General features: G+C 39.8%; 2 protein-coding genes across 5 annotated transcripts; one reads left to right on the top strand and one right to left on the bottom strand.

Annotated features, from left to right (window-relative positions):
• Positions 1–2,097: 2,097 nt before the first annotated feature.
• On the bottom strand, positions 2,098–4,297 carry C5H11orf71 (chromosome 5 C11orf71 homolog). Its single transcript, XM_038535511.1, has one exon. The coding sequence runs from the start codon at positions 4,123–4,125 to the stop codon at positions 3,775–3,777; it is 351 nt and encodes a 116-aa protein (XP_038391439.1). The 5' UTR covers positions 4,126–4,297; the 3' UTR covers positions 2,098–3,774.
• A 109-nt stretch (positions 4,298–4,406) lies between these two features.
• Positions 4,407–13,947, top strand: RBM7 (RNA binding motif protein 7). Of its 4 annotated transcripts, none has more exons than XM_038536109.1 (5): positions 4,407–4,590; positions 5,733–5,895; positions 6,689–6,776; positions 9,414–9,504; positions 12,443–13,947. In XM_038536109.1, exons 1-5 carry the CDS (start codon positions 4,495–4,497, stop codon positions 12,791–12,793), a joined length of 789 nt encoding a protein of 262 aa, XP_038392037.1. In that variant the 5' UTR covers positions 4,407–4,494; the 3' UTR covers positions 12,794–13,947. The 4 variants fall into 4 exon arrangements, with proteins under 4 accessions (XP_038392037.1, XP_038392039.1, XP_038392040.1 ...); XM_038536111.1 differs by having other exon boundaries at positions 4,450–4,590; positions 6,733–6,776; XM_038536112.1 differs by lacking the exon at positions 4,407–4,590 and adding an exon at positions 4,661–4,780 and having other exon boundaries at positions 6,733–6,776.
• Positions 13,948–22,920: the final 8,973 nt, after the last annotated feature.

Here is a 22,920-nt window from a genome sequence, read left to right as displayed (position 1 = left end):
GATGAAGTTGAGAGACAGGCAAAGAAAACAGGTTAAATATCCAGGTAAATAAAATCCAGGTGATGAAAGTGATTATAAAAGCATACATTGTGAAGATAAAATGGGCAGGACTTTGCATTTGAATAATCATAGTAATAAGGACAGGAAATAGGTGGCATTAAGTCCTAGTATTCATACATTTGGTTGATAGGAAAATGAGAGTACTTTTCACGAAAATTGGTAGACTAAGCTGTAACTTAGTGGGATCTGGATAGAATTCACTGAAGGAATCAAAGACAACCAATTTTGCTCTCAAGACAGTAGAGCCTTCTGACCATCAGAAGTTCACTTATTCATCCCTTTTCCTGTAGGACTTTCCTCCCTCCTTTCTTTTCTTTCCAAGGTACCCCTCTTAGAGGTAAGGTTTATCATGAAATCCTGATACTGAGGGAAAAGTCTCCTTGGCCTCCTTTTCTATATCCCTAATGGGCATTCTTTTTAAGAGTTTTAGTGCTGAAGAATAGAGAAAGCAAATATTCTAACAGGACTTCACTTCAACACATGCTACTTAGTATGACATAATAAATACAGGACAATAAATAAACAGGAGTTTACAATTGCTTTTTAAAAACTTACGTTTGATTTTTTTGGATTTCCTGTATTACTCTTAGAAAAGTGCATCTATTTTAGAATGACAACATGCCAACTTAGCCACTGATATTAAATAAAAATTCATTTTGTACACTAACATTTTTTTAAAGATTTTATTTATTTATTCATGAGAGACACACACACACACAGAGAGAGAGAGAGAGAGAGAGAGGCGCAGAGACACAGGCAGAGGGAGAAGCAGGTTCCATGCAGGGAGCCCGATGTGGGACTCAATGCCAGGTCTCCCTTGGCCAATGGCAGACGCTCAACCGCTGAGCCACCCAGGTGTCCCTGTACACTAACATTTTTAATGACGTGGACTGCTCTTGGGAAAACTTTGTCCCTGCTTCAAGGTAATTTCATTGATAGAGGTTTATGTTGGTTCTTGCTTCCATGATACAGTCTTTGTGACTCTAGGAACACATTGGACACTACTATAGATGCTAAGAATAAGGAGAATTTTGATATTCATTGGCTCAGACTTAAAATGATGGAACATTTATGTGAACAAGGTTCTCCTCCTGTCACACAAGCACAATTAACTACACTATTTTCTCCCCCGCCCCCTTCTAGCACGTATACACTATTATTCAATCAAAGCCCTACTCCTGATGATCTCACAGTTAAACAGAAACGAAGTCACTCCCTTTGGTCTTCCTTTTCTCATGTGCACCTTTATGCCAGACTTTTTGTTTCTTCATTTACAAATCTTAGCCTTTCCCCGAAGCTAAGAACTAGGTTTTAAAGGCATATTTAATGTTGTATCATCATCTCCTAGTGTTAGATGCGCTGGAACAGCCTGTTTATACCTCAGCATAATTGATAGCACCCTCTCCCACTCTCAAGTGTTCTGATTTGTACAGTAAGTCCAGTCACCTCATTTTCTTGTTCTCCATTTCCAATGAGCAAGTTTCCACAAGTTAATTTTTTTTTAAGTACAGGATTATAGGTTAAATAGGAGAAGGTCTGAGAGGACATCTATTTCATATTTGATAGAATTCAGCCTGTATCTGAGTTTTTTGGCTGAACTTATCTTACCTTGTGAGGTGTTATTTTTCACTATTAGGCATCTTTAAGTCTTGTGAAATCCCTTCTGAATTACCTTCAGCCTTAATTTTATTATTCTTCCCAGTCTAAAACTCATAACATAGAGATTTGGGGTTCCTTTCTCAACTACAGGTTTTTGTAATGCCCAGTCCAAGGCATCCATCACTTGAGTCTTTTAGATATGTGATGTCCTTGGGAGAATTGAGAAAATAGTTACTCAAATTACTTTTTGTATTGCATGGTTCAAATGAGGAAACTGGGTTGCAAGGCTGCAAGGCTGTTATTTACTAGTTGTATGACCTTGAAGAGTTTACTTCATCTTTTTTGTGCTTTGGTTTCTGAGCAGTAGAATGAAATATGATACTCTCTAATGGGCCATAGTGAGAATTAAATGACATATATAAGCTCCACCAAAGCAGAGACGTTATTGATCTTGTTCACTTTATTCTAAATGCCTAATACAGGTAATATCAGGCACAGAGTAAGTTCTAAGTATCTGAATAGTGAATAAAAGCTCTTACCACATTGCCTTACACATAGCATTCAATACAACATAGCTATTATCCTTTCAACCATTTTTCCTATGACCTGGTTTCCAGATTTCTCACCATATCAATCACTCTCTTATGGATGCTCTCTGATTTACCAACATTCTTCTTCAGAAGTGGTTCTAAAAATTCAATACTGCATGGTATGTGGTGATTCTGCTTTATCTGATCATAATTATAGATAAGAGTCCCCTGGGAAAAAGCTAGTCTACCTGCTTACATAGAGCTGGCACTTAAAAAATCCACTTTCTCCCAATACCACCCTTTTAACCTTAGGAAGCATATAGTTAAGAGAATAAAAATATCAGAAAATAAGGGGGGGGGGGTTGCTGAGTGAGGTAAGAGAAGAACTAGGATAGCACAGTATTGTGGAAAGCCTTCGCAACCAGTATTTATCATCACTGCCCCTAATTAACAGTCTGTGGTGATCACCTACTGATTAGCCTGCCTACCTAGAATACAGTCCTTAACTGTAATTTGTCCACGGTGCTCACCGTTGGGAAGATCTTCAAATATTGCTGAATGGCTGAATGACTAAAGATAAACAAGAACGTTTGAGGAAGATGCCAAAGTGAGCAGATGAACAGCTTCCTAACAGGAGACTGTGAAGCTAAAGTATCCACCATTGTATTTTGGGACAGCAGACTAAGGAAACTGGGATTGAATGCTAATAATGAACTGACAAGGAGAAATGTAAAATTCATCTGGAGGCTTTGGGGAAAAAAAAAAAAAAAAGTGAAATTGCTTTAATAATGTGAAGCAGCAGCAAGGTTGGGACGCCTGGGTGGCTCAGCGGTTGAGCATCTGCCTTTGGCCCAGGGCGTGATCCTGGAGTCCCAGGATTGAGACCCACGTCGGGCTCCCTGCATGGAGCCTGCTTCTCCCTCCGCCTGTGTCTCTGCCTCTCATGTGTTGGTCGTGAATAAATAAGTAAAAATTAAAAAAAAAAAAAAAAAAAAAAACCAGCAGCAAGGTTTAGGTTTGCTTTTGACTTCTGGTATGATTGCGATTGGAGTCGTATAAAATATCACTGAAGAAAAAAATGGAGGGCGGTGGAAAAGCCTTATTAAAGGCAAGATGATGGCATAAGCCCTAGGCCACATGGAAGGATAAGCCAGGGGAGTAAAAGGAAGCATTTCCTTTTCACCAATAAAAGTGAACCTAGTGAGAACGGTCCGGGGTAGAAGTGGGCAGTTGAGGAAGCTCCAATTACAAGTCTCAAAGCAGGAGCGTCGGCCAGGGTGGGGGGTGGAGGTGTGGGAGGCGGAGCACCAAGGGTGAACAAACAAACAAACAAACGCACGCCTGCTGGCCTCTGGGGAGGGCGGCTCAGCCTTGTGACTAAGCAGGAGAAAAATCTCCTGACCCAGGCCGCCTCAACCAGCGGCACGGGGCGAAGTACGGGCGTCCTCTGCGCCGAGCCGTCATAACAGGGCCCCCGCGTGTTTCCCGGTTAAGACGCAGACGCATCCCTCTGAAAAGAAGGCTGCCGAGGCACCGGGGGAGGGTTCGGGAGGCCTTGTTTGCGCGGTCAGGGGCGGGGGGTCGATCAGGCCGGGAGGCGGGCCGCGAGCGGGCGGCGCCGCAGCAAGGGCCGCAGCGGGGCCGGCTTCACGGCCGGGATCGCGTACGGCGCGCCTCGGGTCTGGCGGCTCCGGGCCCGCCCGTCAGGGTCCCGACCCTTTATAGGGCGCGTCGGGCTCTCGGGGCGCACGCTCGGCCGCCCCGCCTGCCGAGGAACGCGCCCCGGGAGCCTCGCCTCGGGCGCGGCGACCAGGAGGCCGTCTCCGGAGACCAGCGCCAGCGCCGCGGCGGACGGGCTGAGGTCGCCCGGGGGCGCGCGGGAGGCCACCCTGCTCCTTTGGTCGCCGGCCCACAGGGACACGAAGTTCACGGCCATCTTCAAACGCTGCCCGCAGGGGTTGTTACGTCCCTCGGTCACGGCGGCTCCCTCGCGGCTGCCCGCTTCAGTCCAGCCCGTCTCGGACGCCGCCACCGCCCGCCAACGCGGCCAGAACCGGAGCCGCGGCCGAGCGAGGACCCGCCTCTCGCCGGCGCTCTCCTCGCGCGCCTGCGCCTGCGTCTGCGCCTGCGCAGCACGTCGGCGCGCGTCGACGCCGGCCTGGGGCGAGCGTGATTGACGCTTACGTCGGGGACGCCGGGGACGCCGGGGACGCCGGGGAGGGCGAGGACGTGGGGTTTCCGAGAGTGCGCAGTGAGTGCGCCGGCGGCGACCCTTCGGCCTCGTGCGGGAGGGGGCGACGCTGACATGGGGGCGGCGGCGGCGGAGGCGGACCGCACGCTCTTTGTGGGCAACCTGGAGACGAAGGTGACCGAGGAGCTCCTCTTCGAGCTTTTCCACCAGGTGAGCGGACGACCGCACGCTTTTTCCTTCCGCTTTGGGAGTCCCCGGACGGCCCGGCCCGACGGCCTTGCCCGCCTTCCTGGGGGAGGCGGGGCTGCGGGTCCCGGCGCCCGCCGGGAGGGCCGACTCGGCGGAGGGGGCGCCGGGAAACTGAGGCGCTCGCTGGGGCCGCTTTCAGCGCAGAAGCCCGGTCAGTTCGCTCGGGGGGTGGTGGCGGAGGAGGCCCCCCCCAGGGATGCAGGCCTTTCCCCCCCCCCGGGATGCAGGCCCCCCCCCCATGCAAGCACCTCCCCCAGGGATGCAGGCACCTCCCCCAGGGGTGCAGGCACACCCCCCCCATGCAGGCACCTCCCCCAGGGGTGCAGGCACACCCCCCCCCCGAATGCAGCCCCCCCAGGGAGGCATTCCCGAGGTGAAGGTTCCAGGGTCTTGTGCGAGTGATGTGGGTGGGCTCCTGGCTGTGCGCTCCCCCTGTTCCTTCTGGGCTCCTCTTCCTTCCCCTGCGGGCGCTTCCTCTTCAGAATATCTGATTGATAGATGGTATTTCTAAATAAATGCTTCGTCAGAATCTGTTTTCCACTTAAGTTTTTTTTTTTTTTTAACTTTAAATTTAAAATAGACTCTAAGTATTCTGTAGAGCAGGTTTGTGTCTCTGCATTAAAATCAGCCTTTAAAAGAGTTAAAAATTCAGAGTATCTCGTTTCTGCCAGGTCTCTACTCTGACAGCTGGTAATGTTTGGTGAAATCGATGCAAAAGTGAATTTTTTTTCTTCTTAGCCTAAGAAAACCAGTTTTTCTACCCCTGGATAAACATGCCCCGGAGTGGGAAAATGATGGGTGTTGGTCGCCTTGCTAAAAAGTCATAAAGCGCTGTGAAATGTAAACTGAGGGGCTGTTTCCAGTTCCTTAAGGGCTTCCTTCTCCAGATAAATTAATCAAGCGGCCAGTCATATTTGTAGGATCTTTAACAGGTGGAATTCCCCTGGGTGTCTCCTTTTTAGACTTTTCCTGCTTACATTTAGACATTTCCTGTGTCTAAACGTCCTAAAATGTGAATTTTTTTTTTTTGAAATTGCCTTACTTAATTTCCAAACACTTTTTCTTCTCTCTCTTTTTTTTTTTTTTTTTTTTTTTGTCTGTAGGCTGGGCCTGTAGTAAAAGTGAAAATCCCAAAAGATAAGGATGGTAAACCAAAGCAGTTTGCATTTGTGAATTTCAAGCACGAAGTGTCTGTTCCTTATGCGATGAACCTACTTAATGGAATCAAACTTTTTGGGAGGCCCATCAAAATTCAGTTTAGATCAGGTAACTGTTTTTTGGGGGGAGAAGGGTTTTTCGCAGCTTTGTTCTTAATTTTATGATTCAGTTTTGTTGGATGAAAATACCTTAAGATTGTGGATACTAAGCTTTGTATGTCCCTGAAAGTAGGTCACATGGACTATGGATTTTTAAAGTCATCATTTTAAAATTGAGTTGAGGTTACGGAAAAGAACATAAACTTTGTCGTTGGAAAGACGGGTTTGAGTTCATGCTCTGAAGGCAGCAAGGATTGTTTTCTAAAAATACTTTTCCTGGTTGCTTTGTGATTTACATTTACAAATTTAGATTCTAGATTATGTGAAGATGAAACTTTCCACGTATGCAGTTAAAATTTAGTGTGGGGATCATAATATTATGGCCAGGTTGGATATTTATCTGTTTGGATAGTGCTTATTTGGAACTCTCTGTTTTACATATATCTGGTATCAAACATTTACAGTTTTACTCTGAAACAGTAAAGCGGTTTACTGAAATTTTATGTTTTCTCTTGTAGCTTCTTTCTACCTCTTTGGCAAGATTTGGGATAGGAGGAATAAAATTTCAGCTTAAGTTTTCTATCAAGGAAAATTTCTTGGAACGCCCGGGTGGCTCATTTAGTTCAGCGTATGCCTTCAGCTCAGGTCATGATCTCAAGGTTTTGGGATCAAGTTCTGCATCAAGCTTCCTGCTCAGCAGGGAATGCTTTTCCCTCTGCCCTTCTGCTCATTCTCTCTTTATCTCTCTCTCTCTCTCAGATAAGTTTAAAAAAAGAATAATTTCTCAAATTACTTCATTTTAGGAAGTAGCCATGCCTCACAGGATGTCAATTTGTTGTATCCCCAGCATCATCTTGGAAACTCAAGCCCTACCTCTACATCTCCCAGCAGGTAATATTTTGCACCTGTTATTAAAATCATTTATTGGAATTTTTATTTTTTAAGTAGTCTCAAATCATACTCGGTGATCTGTTTCCTTTTTAAAGCTTCTGCTTCTTTATTCTTTTATATTATTTGTATTTTGGGTTCTAATTAGGTATCTATTTTAAGGGGACTATAGACATGTATAGTACCCCTAAGGTAGATATGTATGTATCTATAATTATGTTCATTTGTGAAGACTTATGCCCGCAGCCACATATTTTAGTATGTAACTGAAACACAATTTCCCAGAACATTCTTTAAGCTCTGTACTTTCAGTACTCTATATTCTGTTTTTTTTTTAACTCGAATTAGTTTTGACTACTAACGGTTGTTATTTGCAGTTTAAAAATATCTATCAGTAAACAGACTAGTGGACTAAGTTTATAGTGTTGGATTCTAGGTCTGCCTCTCTGATTGTGTAATCTTGAAGTCTCATTTCTCTGATCCTGTCCTTCCATTTGTAAGGAAAAGCTGAGTTAAACACTCTCCATGGTCTCTTCCAGCTACTAAGGGTTAGAAAAAGTACCATGTTTATATTAAATAGTTTTATTTGCTTTGGGAAGGCTGGTATTTTATGAGAGATATTTTTTTTTCCTGGTTTCTTCGTAGAGCTTCTTACCGGTCATAATGGGCTTATTCAAGAAAGAGTCAACAAATAATTTATCACATGTCAGGTTCTTCACCAGGTCCTTTGCATTTGTGGTCTTATTTCTCACATCAGTCTTAGGAGGTGTAGGGGTTATTGTTAGTTCCATCTTGTATGCGAAGAAAGTGAGGATTGGAGATTAACTTGCCCATGTTTGAACTACTCATGAGCAGTGGGTTGGGATTGAAACCAGTCAGGCATTGTGACTGAGCCTCAGCCACTGTAATAGGCTGCCTAGTGAAGCTTAACCGTCTATAGGAAGACATGTATATATTTTGTGACTACCTGTTTAGTAAGTTCTCTAAAGAAAGCATAAAATGTGCTTGGAGAAAGGTTTAACAGGGAGGGATGATATAAATGAATGAGGAACTAAAAGAGGCCAGTGTGTCTAGATCATAATGAAGGAAAAAAAAAACGGAGAGTAGTAGATGATGTTGATAAAGTAGAAAGGTCTTTCTTACAGGCTATATTTAGGATCTGGGAATTTCCTCCTAAAAATAGTAGAAAGACATTTGAAATGTTTTCAGTAGGATACTAGCAGGACCAGGTTTGTATTTTATCAAATTGTTTGGTTGCTGTGGGAGAATGGATTGGAGAGGACAAGGCTGAAAATAGACCAGTTAGGAAGTTATTGGTAGCAAAGTATTGGTATTAGTAGCAAGACAAGGAAGTTTCAGGGGTGAGGTTGTTGGTTTGGATTAGGGTGGTGCCAGGAACTGAAGTGAATTGGCTTCAATATGAAAAGATAACTGGAAAGAAAAATTGCAAAAAAGAATAGTGTAAAAAGAGTACCACCTTATTAACCTTTGTTGCCAACTGAAATTGTATTTGAATACTTCTCATTGCATTTGGGACTTGAAGCATGTCAAACCACTTTTGTAGACGCTTTAAAGGTACCTCAGCTGGAGGAAAAAAGAGTTTACCTCTCTGGGAATTTCTTTGGAAAAATATATACAAGAAAATAATTTTTCTTTTTTAATATAAGGCTAGAATGTGCATCATTATTGTTTTCTTAGAAGGAAAATTTATAGTTTTTGCCCATTTAACATATAGATGTCTAATCTGATTTAAGAAAACCCAAAATGGGAAGATACAAATCTTGAGACCAATCAATTAGTGATTTTGATTATAAGTATTTTAAAATAAAATGAAATTAAAACACTTGTTAAGGTGAATTTTTCTATAGAGCAAGCTACCTTTATAGGAATTGAGGAATAAGTTAGAATTCCTTAAAAATTAATATCCTTTTTGTGTTACAGAACTCTTAATTCCTTGCTCCCCCTGACCTGTTCCTCTTCCCTTTCAGAGTAAATGTCTACATAATTGCTCAAGCTAAAAATCTAGATTTGGCCCTTTATTTTTCTTTTTCCCTCATCTGTCATGTCTAATCGATCAAATCCTTTTCATTTTAGTTTTCAACATAGGCCTCTGCACTAGCCCTGGATTGACAGGTTTTTTTTTCCTATGAAGGGCCAGATGGGTAATGTTTCAGACTTGGGAGGACATATATTTTTTTTTTCCTCTGTCATTGTAACACCACACAGATGAAACAGACACAAGGGTATGTTACAAAAACTGAATTTGGCCCACAGGCTATATAGCTTGCTCACCCCTGTGCTAGTTCTTCCCTCAGCTGAAATGTTTTGCCTCTAGGTAATCTTGTTACTCAATTTTCACTTCAAATGTGCCTCCTTTGTAGAAAGATAATCCCCGACCAGACCAGCCAGAGCTAAAATAGAACCCCTGTCCTGCTCATCTTACTTGCTTTTTAGTGGGCTATTCATTATATCACTTGTTATAAGGTAAAATTATTTTACTATCTGAATCTTCATCCATGAGAGCGATACTTTGTCTTTTTTGTTCATTCTTACCTTTGAGACTGTGTCTTGCTCATGATTGGTATGGAGTAAATATTTGTTAAATGAATGATTATTTGTTGGTTTTCTTATTTTTCATAGGTATGAAAGGACTGTGGATAATATGACTCCATCAGCACAGATAATTCAGAGATCTTTCTCTTCTCCAGAAAATTTTCAGAGACAAGCAGTGGTAGGTTGATTTTTCTTTTCTTTTCTTTTCTCTCTCTTTTTAAAAATAAAGTAATAATTCCTTTATTAAAGGAAAAAATTAGCAAATGTATTGTGCTGTTTTTAAAGGTACAAACTATCCTCTTAGTAACCATGAAAAATACTGGTGCAATCTTCCATATATAGAATAATTTGTAAAGTATTACCTAAAATGCTTCATGAGGAGTAAATTCCCAAATTGTTGAATTTAAAACAAAGTAGACATTGATTAGCATCTCCTTGTACTAGAACTAGGGTTAACCAAATGTCTAGACTAAGCCTTTAAGTAGCGCTCACACATACACACACACAGAGATGAAACCCTTACAAAAATAAAAATAGTTACAATGTTTTGAATATTTGGTATATGTCAGGCAATATCACCTCAAAGTGTTATATATGTTACATTATTTATTCTTAAGGGTAACAGGGATATATGCACTGTTATAATATATAGCAATACGAAAATTGAGGATTTGGAAGGTCATAAAATTAGCAAGTGGTAGGACTGAGATTACAAGTGCAGCCTGCCAAAATTTGAAACCATGCTTTGAACTGCTACACAGAAAATTTAATGAGAAAGAGCAGCACATTAAAAAAAAAATAGAAAACCCAGAAAGTCATAATTAGGTAATTTTTTTTTTTAAATTTTTATTTATTTATGATAGTCACACAGAGAGAAAGAGAGAGAGGCAGAGACACAGGCAGAGGGAGAAGCAGGCTCCACGCACCAGGAGCCCGATGTGGGATTCGATCCCGGGTCTCCAGGATCGCGCCCTGGGCCAAAGGCAGGCGCCAAACCGCTGCGCCACCCAGGGATCCCCATAATTAGGTAATTGAATAAAATACCACATTTCAAAAAAACCACAAAGCTATATATGCTAACTATGCAGCGCAGTAGCATACAGTGTACACTTGCAAATACAACTCAGTTTATGAAGTTTTAAAATTTGTCACGAGAAGTCCTTGTCTTACAAAGACAAAAGCAGAAGTTCATAATTGCTTTTACCAGTAATTTATGTACTTGGTGGATTATAATATCAGCTTCTCAAAAATAGTCACCTTTTGATATGTTAAACACTTACTGAAACGTTAGTTCTTAGAACACCCAGTCTAAATTTTTACCAGCCAATTAAAACATCATGCAATGAACTTACGTCTTTCTTACAGCTGGAAAATAAAATTTGTCACTCATTTATTTTCCACTTTAAATAAACTCAAATATACTGCTTGAGACATATTTGTTGAGTCTAAAGGTCACTTATAATTTAAATAATATCTATAGAGACTGCCCAAAAATGTTTATCAGAACTCAGCTGTCTTCCACTTGAGTTGCTAAAAAAACCCAAAAACCAACAAAAAACTCCCAAACCTAGAATGTTCAGATGGGTGGCTCAGTTGGTTAAGCATCTGACTCTTGGTTTTGGCTCAGGTCATGATCTTGCAATTGTGAGACTGAGCCCTATGTTGGGCTCTGTGCTCAGTGGGGAGTCTGCTTCAGATTCCCCCTCTCTCTCTGTCCTTCACTTGCACATGCATCATGCACTCTGTCTCAAATAAAGAAATGTTTTAAAAAATGTTCACATACTTCTTAAGTAATGTCCTAAGTCTTAGTTAAACTAGCATGATCTTTGTAGGTTGATAACTCATTTTGGTTTTCACTGGGGTGAAATGCATATTTAACAGATTGAAGATAAATAAAAGAACTGCATTTCACATTTGTATTTTTCTTCAGCTATTGTGTGTGCTTTAAAGATTGGAAATTTATTCTCTGATACTCTTGCAGCCTATGCTGAAGGGCTTCTTACCATACACTCTCTTTAATGGTTATAATGGTACTTGAATATATTGGAGTCTTTGACCAGTTTTCTCTTGATTTCCATTTTTTCTGTAATATGAGACTGTGCAACTAGGCTTAAACTTTTTGGTGTGTTTTACTGTTCCATGTCTATCTCCAGTCTCTCACTTTTTAAATTTTGTCACTTTCCTTTTTTTCTTGAATTCATTTCTTCTTTTTTTTGCTCAAATCAGTCTTGCCTTGTGACCCCTCAGTCTTTTGAAGGTCTGCAAAATAAAAATGTGAGAGTGAAATAAAGTAAAATTGAGAGAGCAATATAAAGGGATGTCAGTTTTACATACATATAACTTATTTTTCTGTAGGCTATTTAAAAAAATTGTCACTGGCTAATACCTATCCATGAGCAGAATTTGGGGACCACTGGTCTAGTCAGTTCGTACGTGTCTCTGTTTTCTCCTTGCTAGCCCATCTCACACACGGTTTCAAAATGAATATTACAACCCTATTTCGCTTATATTCCTGGTAATTTGGCTTTCCATCATTTGCAAGGTGAAGTCTGAATTCTCTAGCCTAGTTATGAGGTGCTCCCATCATCTGTTGCCAATAAAGCTTTCCAGCCTATCTGTCCATTATCCACTGCTTATGAGATCTGTAATTAGAATTCTTGCTATTCTATGAACGCATTCTATTTCCTTGTTATATTTGTGCGATTTCCCTTCCTTGGTTATAATTCTTCCTCAAAATAATCTATCCAAACTTTTAATACTTAGATAACATGCTACCTTCATGAAGCCTTTCCTAGTGATACTGAGCTCCTGGCTCTTTATGTGTCATCAGACAATGATTTACATTGTAATCATTTATGTGATCACTTTGGCTCTAAGTTATATTCTTGAGGGCAAGGAGTAGTAGTTATGTACAAATATCTTATAGGTATACATTGTAATGAACAAAGCCATTGTATTTTTCTACTTCAAGTTCTATTCAACCTAAGATCCATCTGGGCAAGAGTAGTTTTGCTTTTCCATCATTATCTGTTTGGTTCACTGTGACTAAGTATATATTGACTTTGATTCCTAGAAATATTTGCAGTTAACATTTCCTTCTTTTTCCCTTCATTTAGATGAACAGTGTTTTGAGACAGATGTCCTATGGTGGGAAATTTGGTTCTCCACACCTGGATCCATCAGGATTTTCCCCATCACATAGTCACAGTTTCAACCAGTCTTCAAGCTCCCAGTGGCGCCAAGATACACCATCACAGCGTAAAGGCAGACAGAATTCTCATCCCTATATACCAGATAGACACTATAGCCGAGAACAGCGTTACAGTGATCATGGGTCTGACCATCATTACAGAGGAAGCAGAGATGACTACTTCTATGAAGATAGAAATCCCGAAGGCTGGAGCCATGACTATGATAACAGAAGAGACAGTAACCGAGATGGAAAATGGCGTTCATCTCGACACTAAACAAGTATTAAAAGGACAATGTTGTTATAGGGTCATTCTAGGCCCTTTGGCTCATTTGGCCTGGAAATATTTTGTTAAACTGTACAGAGCAGCTTTACAAGTTGCCACTTTTCTTTATCAAAATTTTAAAACCTATAGCTACTCTAATACAGAAATAAGAGTTGTGGTTCCAATTTTATTACATTAATAACCTTTCACCTCAGGGTTTTATGAAGAGGAAAGGGTTTTATGCAAAAGAAAGTACCACAATTCCTAATCATTTTAGACACTTGAGGAAGGGATGTATTATATTAGTTGTATTATAAAGCAAATATTTTAATTATCTGTTATCTTTTTGTATTGCAAGAAGTTTCTTGTTAGTGAATCAAATTTTGGTGTGTATAATAGAAAACATTCGAGTTCGGTAGTCTGAAATGACTATCAGTATTTTGTTAATAAGAAAATGTAATTTCAGTGATACAGTTTACTTAGAAAGCTTATTGGTAAAGTTTGGGGATAAATCATACTGGACTTAGAGAATTTTTAGTGTAAGTTCTGTGACATGGTCTTTTGAGTTTTACTCTAAGTGAACATAAAATTGTAAATTTATATATGCTATCTCATTCTAAAATTTTAGAATTTGCTCATTAAATCATTTCTATGTATAACTAAAGTCACTCAGGAAGTTAAATATTTCTAAATGTATTTTTTTACATTAAAAATACAGTGTTAATATAAATCCCCCTTTTCAGGAAGAACACAAATGTAAATGCGTAGTCCGATTAAAAATGGTAAAATGTTTTACCGAAAGTATGCTTTTTTGAGGGAAAAAAAAGGTTCATGAAGCTGTCAAGTGCTGCCTCTATCACTCACATTTTAAAAATGTTAACATTTTCAAAGTGCCCAGGACATGTGTACAAGGATACATTTTATTATGAAGCTTGTACAGGTTGTTTTTTGGTTTGAGCATTTGAAAGAATTTAGTCTTAAACATTTTCTGACTTAAAAGTTTTAAAATCTTTAACAGAACTTTTGTGTATCAAGATGCAGTTTTCCTTTTGTTGTAGAACTTGTTTATAAAAAAAATCATTCCTTGAAAAATTTGGATCCTTTTTAGTATTAACTACAGCATTTGTACTCTGTTGCTTTTTAATATATTGAAAACATAAAATGAAGTGTGCCTTATTTTTTTTGACGTCACTAACTTTAGAGACATTGTATATAAAATTAGTCACATCTTTTCAGGGATTGTCAGTTGTCAAGAATGTCCCTTCCTAGAGCATCCTGAAATACTCCTTTTGTACATATCAAACTTAATATTTAGAATCAGATTTTCAGTGACATGGATTATAGTTCTGAGCATTATGAGCTAGTTACTGTCTTTGGTTTCTAGGAGTTCATGTACTCTCAGGCCTTCCCTGTTTTTAAATGCATGCAGTTTTTTAGGTAAATGGAGCCATTTACTCAGCATGGAGAGCATTAGGATCAGAAGTTTCTGTTTGCTTTAGCAGTTTAATAGTAGAAGGATTTGTTTCCAATGAGCTTGTTCTCAGGTATCTTACTTTATATTTATTTGGTGGCTTTTCTAGAGATTCACAAAGATTAATTCTGCTCTATTGCAATTTATGTGGGTCGGATCTTTTCATGCTGATTCATAGGAATTCCTGGTTCAGAATCATCTTTTATTTTTTTAATGACTTGGGGCACACCCTTGTGAGGTTCCAATGAATCTTTTTCACTTCAATCTCACCCTGTTGAAAGTAACCAAACTAATAAATGTACTGTGTAAAGGGATCAAACAAGACAGCTTCAACAAATTGAATATAGCTGGTGAGATAATTCACCTAGGTTTGAGAGCTGCAGCAGAAAGGAAGAGGTGCTTTTGTGGAGCACAGCTTCTCCCTGTGTGTTCCATGAACCACCACTCACTCTCACAAGGTGTTCTGCAGAATAAGCGTTTTCTCTAAGTGTTCAGTAAATGTGTACTACCTGACACGGGGTGGCTTTCTCTTAGCAACACTATAAACCTGACAACTACTGCAGTAACGAAATCTTTATGCTCAACCTAGTATTTTCCAAACTTACCTTTATTTGACCCTTTTGTACATGTTAAGATATTAAGACTGCATAAATCAACATTTTTGATACTTTGCTGTCATACAGTGTAGGTTCATATTTCCTCATGGTAACTGCCATCATCCTAGAAGGAGCAATCATTCTCAACAGGATTTATTATTCCAACAGCATTCAAATGTGCCAATTTATGCATTACAATACTACCCTATATTTCTCTTACCATAGCCTTCTAGTGCATTACAATTTTCTTATCTGTATATCCAGGTAGCTCCATGAAGGCAGAAGCCATATCTTACCACTGAATTCCCAGTATCCAGTGCCTGGCACTACACTAATACTTGGTAAATTTTTGATGAATAAGTGAAGGAACATTTGTCAAATAATTGAATAAAAAAAGGAGGCCTCAACATAGTTCTTTTTTTTTTTTTTTTTTTTGGCCGTTTCCTAACCCTGAACCATCATTGCATTCTGTTATAAAAACTCTGTATTATTGTGCCTTTAATAACAGTCTAGAATTATATTCTTCAAAAATATTAAGATTTGGATATTCATGAGGTTTTCCTTAAAATATTATTTGATTTGGGAATTACAATTCTGCTAGTCTTATAGGAGTTGGTAATCAGCTTACCTTTTTTTTTTTTTTTTTTCTTTTTCTATGCCCTGGAAAGAAAATTGAATAATACAGGAAATATCTGTTAATTTAGGACTTGTTGAACTTAAAAAACTAAGTCTTAGAGGTAATTGATTTTTTCCTCTATTTTCTTTTATTAGCCATAAGGGAAACTATTCATGTTTTCTACTTCCTCGGCAATTTGAGTAATTTATACCTTTAAAGCAACTATTTTCTTTATCTTTCCAAATTAATCAATAGACAGTTGTACATGATATTTCTTGTAATTTTTGAGAAACTACCTCCAGCTATAGTCAAGTTTTAGTTCCTGATATATTTTACTTTCCCTCCCACATCCTGGCCAGACTTGCTTGAGGCTGTGCTATTACACAGTTTACATTCATATATGTAAAAGCTCCATTGCATTGTTTTTTAAAACATTCTCTATTAAAGAGATTTAAATAAAAATCATATATTATTCCACTAGTTAACCATTTCTGGAGCTCTTTGTTCCTCTACGTAGATCCATTTATCCATCTGGTATTCTACTTGAAGTTTTTTTGGATATCTTGTACAAGTGCAGGCTTGCTGATGATGAATACTTTCTGCTTTTTGTCTGAAAGTATCTTTCACGTTTTTTTTTGAAATATCCTTTTGTTGGGTATAGAATTCTAACTTGACAGGTGGTGGTGGTGGTGGTGCTGGTTTTTACTTTCAATATTTAAAAAATGTGGCTCCACTGTCATTCTGCTTGCATTTTTTCCTATAAGAAATATGCTGACAGGTGCCTAATGTGTCATTTTTCTCTAGCTGGTTTTTAGCAGTTGGATGATAATGTACCTTAGCACAGTTTTCTTCATGTTCCTTTTGCTTGAAGTTCATTGTGCTTTGTGGATCTGTTGGTTTATAATGTTTATCAAAATTGGAAAAATTTTGGCCATTATTCAAAAAAAAAAAACCCCTCAAAACATTTTGTCCTAACTTTTCTCTTTGGAAACTCCAACTACACTTATATGAGACCCCTGATGTTTTTTTATCCTATCGCTCACTGGTGTTCTGTTCATTTTTTAAATTATTTTTTCTCTCTGTGTTTCATTTTGGATAGTTGTATTATGAAGTCTTCAAGCCCACTTTTCTTTTTCTGCAATGTCTAGTCAGCAATTAATTCCAATATAATCTTCGTCTTAGACATTATTTTTCTCTCTAGAAGTTTGATTTACATCAAACATTTTCTTCTTTTACTCTTTTTTCTTCAGCTCTATTGAGGTAGAGTTGACAAAATTATAAGCTATTTAAAGTATACAACATGATTTGATATACTTGTGAGAGGGTGCTCCCCCCTACACACACCTTAATTAACACATGACTTGGATTTTTTGTATCTTCCCCATATTTACTTAAAATTTTCAACAAATAGAATAAAATTATAGTAATTTTTAATGTCCTTGTGTGCTAATTCTAATATTTTTGTCAGTTCTCAGTTGGTTTCTGTTGATTCACTCTCATTATTGGATATACTTTCCTGCTTCTTTGCATACCTTGTCATTTTGATTGAATGCTAGGCAATATGAATCTTACTCATATTGGATGCTTGATAGTTTGCATTTCTTTTTTTTTTAAGATTCTATTTATTTATTCATGAGAGACAGAGAGAGAGAGAGGCAGAGACACACAGGCAGATGAAACAGCAGGCTCCATGCAGGAAGCCCGACATGGGACTCGATCCTGGATCTCCAGGATCAGGCCCTGGCTTGAAGGCGGCGCTAAACCGCTGAGCCACCCGGGCTGCCCGATAGTTTGCATTTCTATAAATATTCTTGAGCTTTGTTCTGGAACACACATACATGTAAGCCGTTGTATCCAGGATATGATATAAAGTTTATGAGGCAGAGTTTGAGAACTATTTAGTATTAACTCACCCCATTACTGAGGCAGAAGGCTTGAATGCTGTAACAGGTGCCTCACGAATTACGAGACTTCCAGTCTGACTAGTGGGAACAGATACTGATCCTGGTCCTATGTGAGTGCTAGTAGCAGCTCCTCTGATTCTTTGAGACAATTCTTTCCTCAGCCTTTGATAGTTTCTTCAAACCTATATGCTGCCTGTTACTCTCAAGAATACTGGAGGAAACTTGCAGATCTCTGAGAGTTTTCTCCTGGGCAGCTTAATCCTCTTCAGTCCTGTGTACTGGACATTCTAACTGCCTTGGTGTCCCCTCTCTCTCTAAGCTCCCCATCCCATGGAGTTTGCTAGGCTCTGCCCACCCTGCCCCCAACCACACTGCAGGAAGTTCCCCCCTCCACTACCCACCCCCGCCCCCGCCCCTGCCCTGAGCAGCAAGCTCACCTCATTTGTCTCCTGCTTCTCAGGATCACTGTCCTTTCTAGCTGGTGTCCATGGTCTTGTTTTGTGTTTTTTTCTATGTATTGGTTGTTTCGGGCAGGAGGGTAAATCCAGTCCTTGTTACTTCATCTTGACTGGAGGTGGAAGGTAATTCCTGGGTTTTGACATGTAGTGTCCTCGCCATTCTTCCTTTTATATGGTCTGTATTTTTATGTTTGTTTTTTCTCTCTGGGTTATTTAGATCCTTTTTAAAAATTCTAAATGACTCCCCCGCACCCCTTCTATTGTGACTTTTAATTTCATAGCCTGTGGACAGAGAATGTGGCCAATGTAATCTAAACTTGTAGAGATACAAACCAGATCACTAGATGATCACAAGCTTTTTCTAGGTTTCCTGGCAGGGAGCTGACTGGCTGACCTGTGGCCCAGACACACCTCCCCGGAGGTTGCCAAGGAGCTTCTGGGGCCGCACCCATTCTCCCTGGCTGGCCTTTCTGTCTAGGAGTTCCATCCTGTACAGTGTGATGCCTGCAAGGTGTTTGTTGAAAGGTTTCTTTTCCTAATTTTTATAATGGTTCCATGCATGTTTGAAAAACATTCATTTTCTCTGTTTCAAAATTCTGTTTTTACAAAATTATCTCTTACCTGACAAGATTTGTAAATCAAAAATGTCAGAATGAGGAGTCATTTAAAAAAAAAAGGAAATGTATGCATTTTAGTTTAATACACATAAATATCCATTCATTTGCCAGTCTTTTGATGTAGGGCCAAGGCCTTTTCCTTAATCTAGCTACACTAATAGGAGTTTAGTGGCCTTTCTTGTATAAATCACTGCCAGACTGCGTTGCTGGTAATTTCCATTTGGGGTTCCTTTATGGTGGAACGCAAATGCAGAGAAACTTGTGAAATATTCACATTTTCTAGAATTCATATCTTTTTTTTTGTAGTTGTCTTGCTCATACTTAATCCGACAGCAAATCCTTATAGTGATTTATCCTTACTGAATCTTTACAATGTATTCAACTAGTTTTCTAGAAATTATTATTTTTCAAATTCATATTCATATTTCACATTCAGATTCTTATTTGTTTATATAATATGTAGGCTAAGAATATACATTAATGAGAACTAACATAAGCAGGTTTAGAACCACTTAACTAATAAGAGTGAGAGTGGGTTGACCAGCATGTAGCCTGAAGTGTGTCCAGGACAAAGACATTTATTACTGAAAGAATAGAGATTATCAGTTAATCCAATAAATCAGTTATGTGGAATTCAAGGAGTTTAATGTGCTAACTTGGTAGATAAGTTCTGTTAATTATATATTTTATGTCCTATATGTTTTTCTTGATCTCTTAGTTCTGAAAGGGATGATTTTAATTTATCATTTTCTCTGAGTAATAAATACATCCTGAAGTTGGTGTATATCCTAGAGCTATGCTAGATGCAAAAAGAGGTATGACATTCCTTCACTGTGCACTGTAATGTTATCAAGGTAAATATCCTTGACCCGTGTTCATACTATTAACTAGATTCTATCCTGTTTTATATTGATATTTCACACCTTTGTTTTTGTTAATATTGGTCTGCTTTGTCTTTGTCTATTTGTTAATTTTTAATACCTCTATGTCACTTGAATTTAGGAATACCTCTTATAGTAAGGTATATTTTAATTTATTCCTACTTTACTTCCTTGCATATGTAGGTTTATAGGATTGATCATCTTTTCGTTTTTTTTTTTCCTCCCTTCTAGGACAGCATTTAATAACCCTAGATACATACTGGTATCACCTTTCAAAAAATGCTTTAATGCCTAAACTTTACCCCAGAATCTCAGGGGAGAAGAGTGGTATCAATATTTTTTTAGAAGTCAAATGCGCTATCCATTGTGCAATGGAGCCACCTTCAATATTTTTTTAAAGGAGTCTGGTATGCGGTCAGGATTGAAAACCATAGTGTCATTTTTTTTCTATTCCTGCAGTGTATTCCTTTAAATTCTCATCCATCATCTTAAAGCTTTTAAAGCTTATAGTTTTTATCAGACAGAGACAGTTATAGCAGTCAAGGTAAACTCAGTGTAAAGTATAAGGGACTTGTAGGGATTTCGCCTGATGCAATTGTGATTGCAGTTGGAAAAATCTGTTGCCCTGCATCTGGTGTTGAGTCTGAAGTCATTAAGTTAGCCAGATCCACAGCTGGGAAGAAAAGCTGAACAAGAACTGGAGCAGGGACCAACCGGAAACTGCTAGAAAACCAACACAGAGCTTGCATCTGTCTCTCATTACTTCTGCCTTCAATGACTCGGACAATGCCTGCAGGTGCCGCTGGTGCTCTGGGCTACAGAGCTGCTCTTTTGTTTGGCCCAGGACTCAGAGAAGTTGGAGGACAAGCGGTGGCGGGACCTGGAGGAGCCACATGCTGGGTGCCGCCTATGCCAACAAGGCAAGCCAAGAGATCAGCAATAATGTGTGTGAGGTACTACAGTGCCTGGCACTCTCTGCTAATCTTCTGGAGTGTAAAATACATGACTGCTGTTTTCCTTATGATGTCCAGATCTCAAGTGAATTTCTCTTGTGGTCAAAACTGCATTGCAATTCTAACACCACCCAGAGTTAGGACAAACTTCACAAGTTAAGCCCTCGCTTGAAACACCAGCTGCATGCTCAGGGATTCCTGGGCCACCCACACTTCTGACCAAGTGGCTACAAATTCAGGAATTCCCACTAATCCCTTGGGTTTGATAATTCACTGGAATGACTCACAGAACTCAGCTAAAAGCTATGTTTATGATTACAGTTTTATTATAGCAAAAGGATACAAATCAAATGAGACAACAGAGGAGACACATAGGGTGAGGTCTGGGAGGGTCTGCAGATGCAGGGTTTCTGTGCCCTCTTGCCATAGAGTCAGGATGCACCACCCTCCTGGCACATCAATGTGTGTTACCAATCAGGAAGCTTATCTGAGCTTTGTGTCCAGAGTTTTTACTGGGGTTTCACTATAGAGGTATGATTGATTGAACCCTGGCCATGTGATTGAACTCTCTCAGGAGTTTGGACTGGTATCAAGTGGCTCAAAGCCTCAACTCTAATCGCATGGCCAACTCTAATCTTTCCAGCATGGCCAGCCCCAATCCTGAAACTAGTATTAGAGATACTCTTCTCACTTGGGAAATTCCAAGGAGTTAGAGACCTCCTCTCCAAGGGAGCAGGAACAAAGGTCAGTCAAAATCTTTACTACAGAACACCAACTCTAAATGGAACTAGACAGGGGAACCATAGTTAAGTTGACACAGTGCAAAACCACCACAACAGGATTATGTCTGATGCCCTTGCACCCCATCAAGAAGATACCTTTAGCATGCCTTCACTGTCTTTATATAAACAAATATAAATATAAATATAAATATATATTTTATTCACTTGAGAGAGAAAAAGAGAGAGAGAGAGAATGTGCATGAGCTAGGGGTAGGGGCAGAGTGAGAGGGAAAAGCAGACTCCCTGCTGAGGAGTCCTCAATCCCAGGACCCTGAGAACATGACCTGAGCTGAAGGCAATCCTTAACCATCTGAGCCACCCAGGCACCCCATGTCCTCACTTTCTTTGCCACTTCTCACCCACAACAAGCATACAGACCACCTTCAATGCTTTATCACAATCACTTGGATTTTAGTTTCAGATTGCTATTAATATTTAAACATTTTATCTTCTTAGGGTGCCTGTGTGACTCAGTTGGTTCAACAACAGACTCTTGAGTTCATCTCAAATCATGACCTCAGGGTGGTGAAATCAAGCCCTGCGTCAGGCTCCATACTGAGCATGGAACCTGCTTAAGAATCTCTCTCTCCCTCTCCTAACCCTGACCCTAAATAACCCCAAAACTTACTGTTAGGGCAGCCCCGGTGGCTCAGCGGTTTAACGTCGCCTTCAGCCCGGGACTGGATCCTGGAGATCTGGGATCGAGTTACGCATCGGGCTTCCTGCATGGAGCCTGCTTCTTTCCCTGCCTGTGTGTCTGCCTCTCTCTCTCTCTCTCTCTCGCTGTATCTCATGAATAAATAAATAAAATCTTAAAAAATAAAAAGCAGTGTTAAAAAAGCAGTCATTTGGGGGATCCCTGGGTGGCGCAGCGGTTTGGTGCCTGCCTTTGGCCCAGGGCGCGATCCTGGAGACCCGGGATCGAATCCCACATCGGGCTCTCGGTGCATGGAGCCTGCTTCTCCCTCTGCCTGTGTCTCTGCCTCTCTCTCTCTCTCTCTCTGTGTGACTATCATAAATAAATTAAAAAAATTAAAAAAAAAAAAAAGCAGTCATTTGGCTGGGGCTCAGCAGGGATGGCTCTTCTCTGCTTCGCATCACTGGGGTGACTCAATTTGAGGCTGGATGATCCATTGTCAAGTTGGTGCTGGCTATTAGCTGAGAGCTCAGTCAGAGTTGTGAACTGGGTGGTTTGGTTCTTTTCCAAGTGGGCCTGCTGGGGCTTCCTTTCAGCATGGTGAATGTGTTCCAAGAGTGGGGATCCCAAGAAAGCAAGGTGGGAGTACAAAGCATTTTATAATCTAGTTTGAGATTTCCTGTTCTTTTCTTTTATTTTTTTTTATTTTTTTTTTATTTTGTGCAATGACACAGATGGAACTAGAGGGGATTATGCTAAGCAAAATAAGTCAATCAGAGAAAGACAATTATTACATGATCTCACTTGTATGTGGAATTTAAGAAACAAAACAGAAGATCATAGGGGAAAGGAGGGGAAAATAAGACAAAATCAGAGAGGGAGGTAAACCATAAGAGGCTCTTAATCACAGGAAACAAACAGGGTTACTGGAGGGGAGAGGGGTGGGGCAATGGGGTAACTGAGTGATGGGAATTAAGGAGGGGACGTGTAATGAGCACTGGGTGTTATATAAGATGATGAATCACTAAAAAAATTATTTACATTTCTCAAATGAGAAAAAAATATAATTTCTAGCCTGATAAGTCACTTTTACTGTATTCTGCTGGTCAAAAAGGTTACAGTGGTCTACCCCAGTTCATGAAGAGGGGACACAGAATCCAATGATCAATGAGAGGAGGTTTTTCTTTTTCTTTCTTTTTTTTTAAAAAAAGATTCTATTTATTT

Source organism: Canis lupus, chromosome 5 (genome assembly GCF_011100685.1).
Source record: "Canis lupus familiaris isolate Mischka breed German Shepherd chromosome 5, alternate assembly UU_Cfam_GSD_1.0, whole genome shotgun sequence".
NCBI lineage: Eukaryota > Metazoa > Chordata > Mammalia > Carnivora > Canidae > Canis > Canis lupus.
The sequence above is the reverse complement of the archived record's forward strand: the minus strand, read 5'-3'. Positions and strand labels throughout refer to the sequence as shown.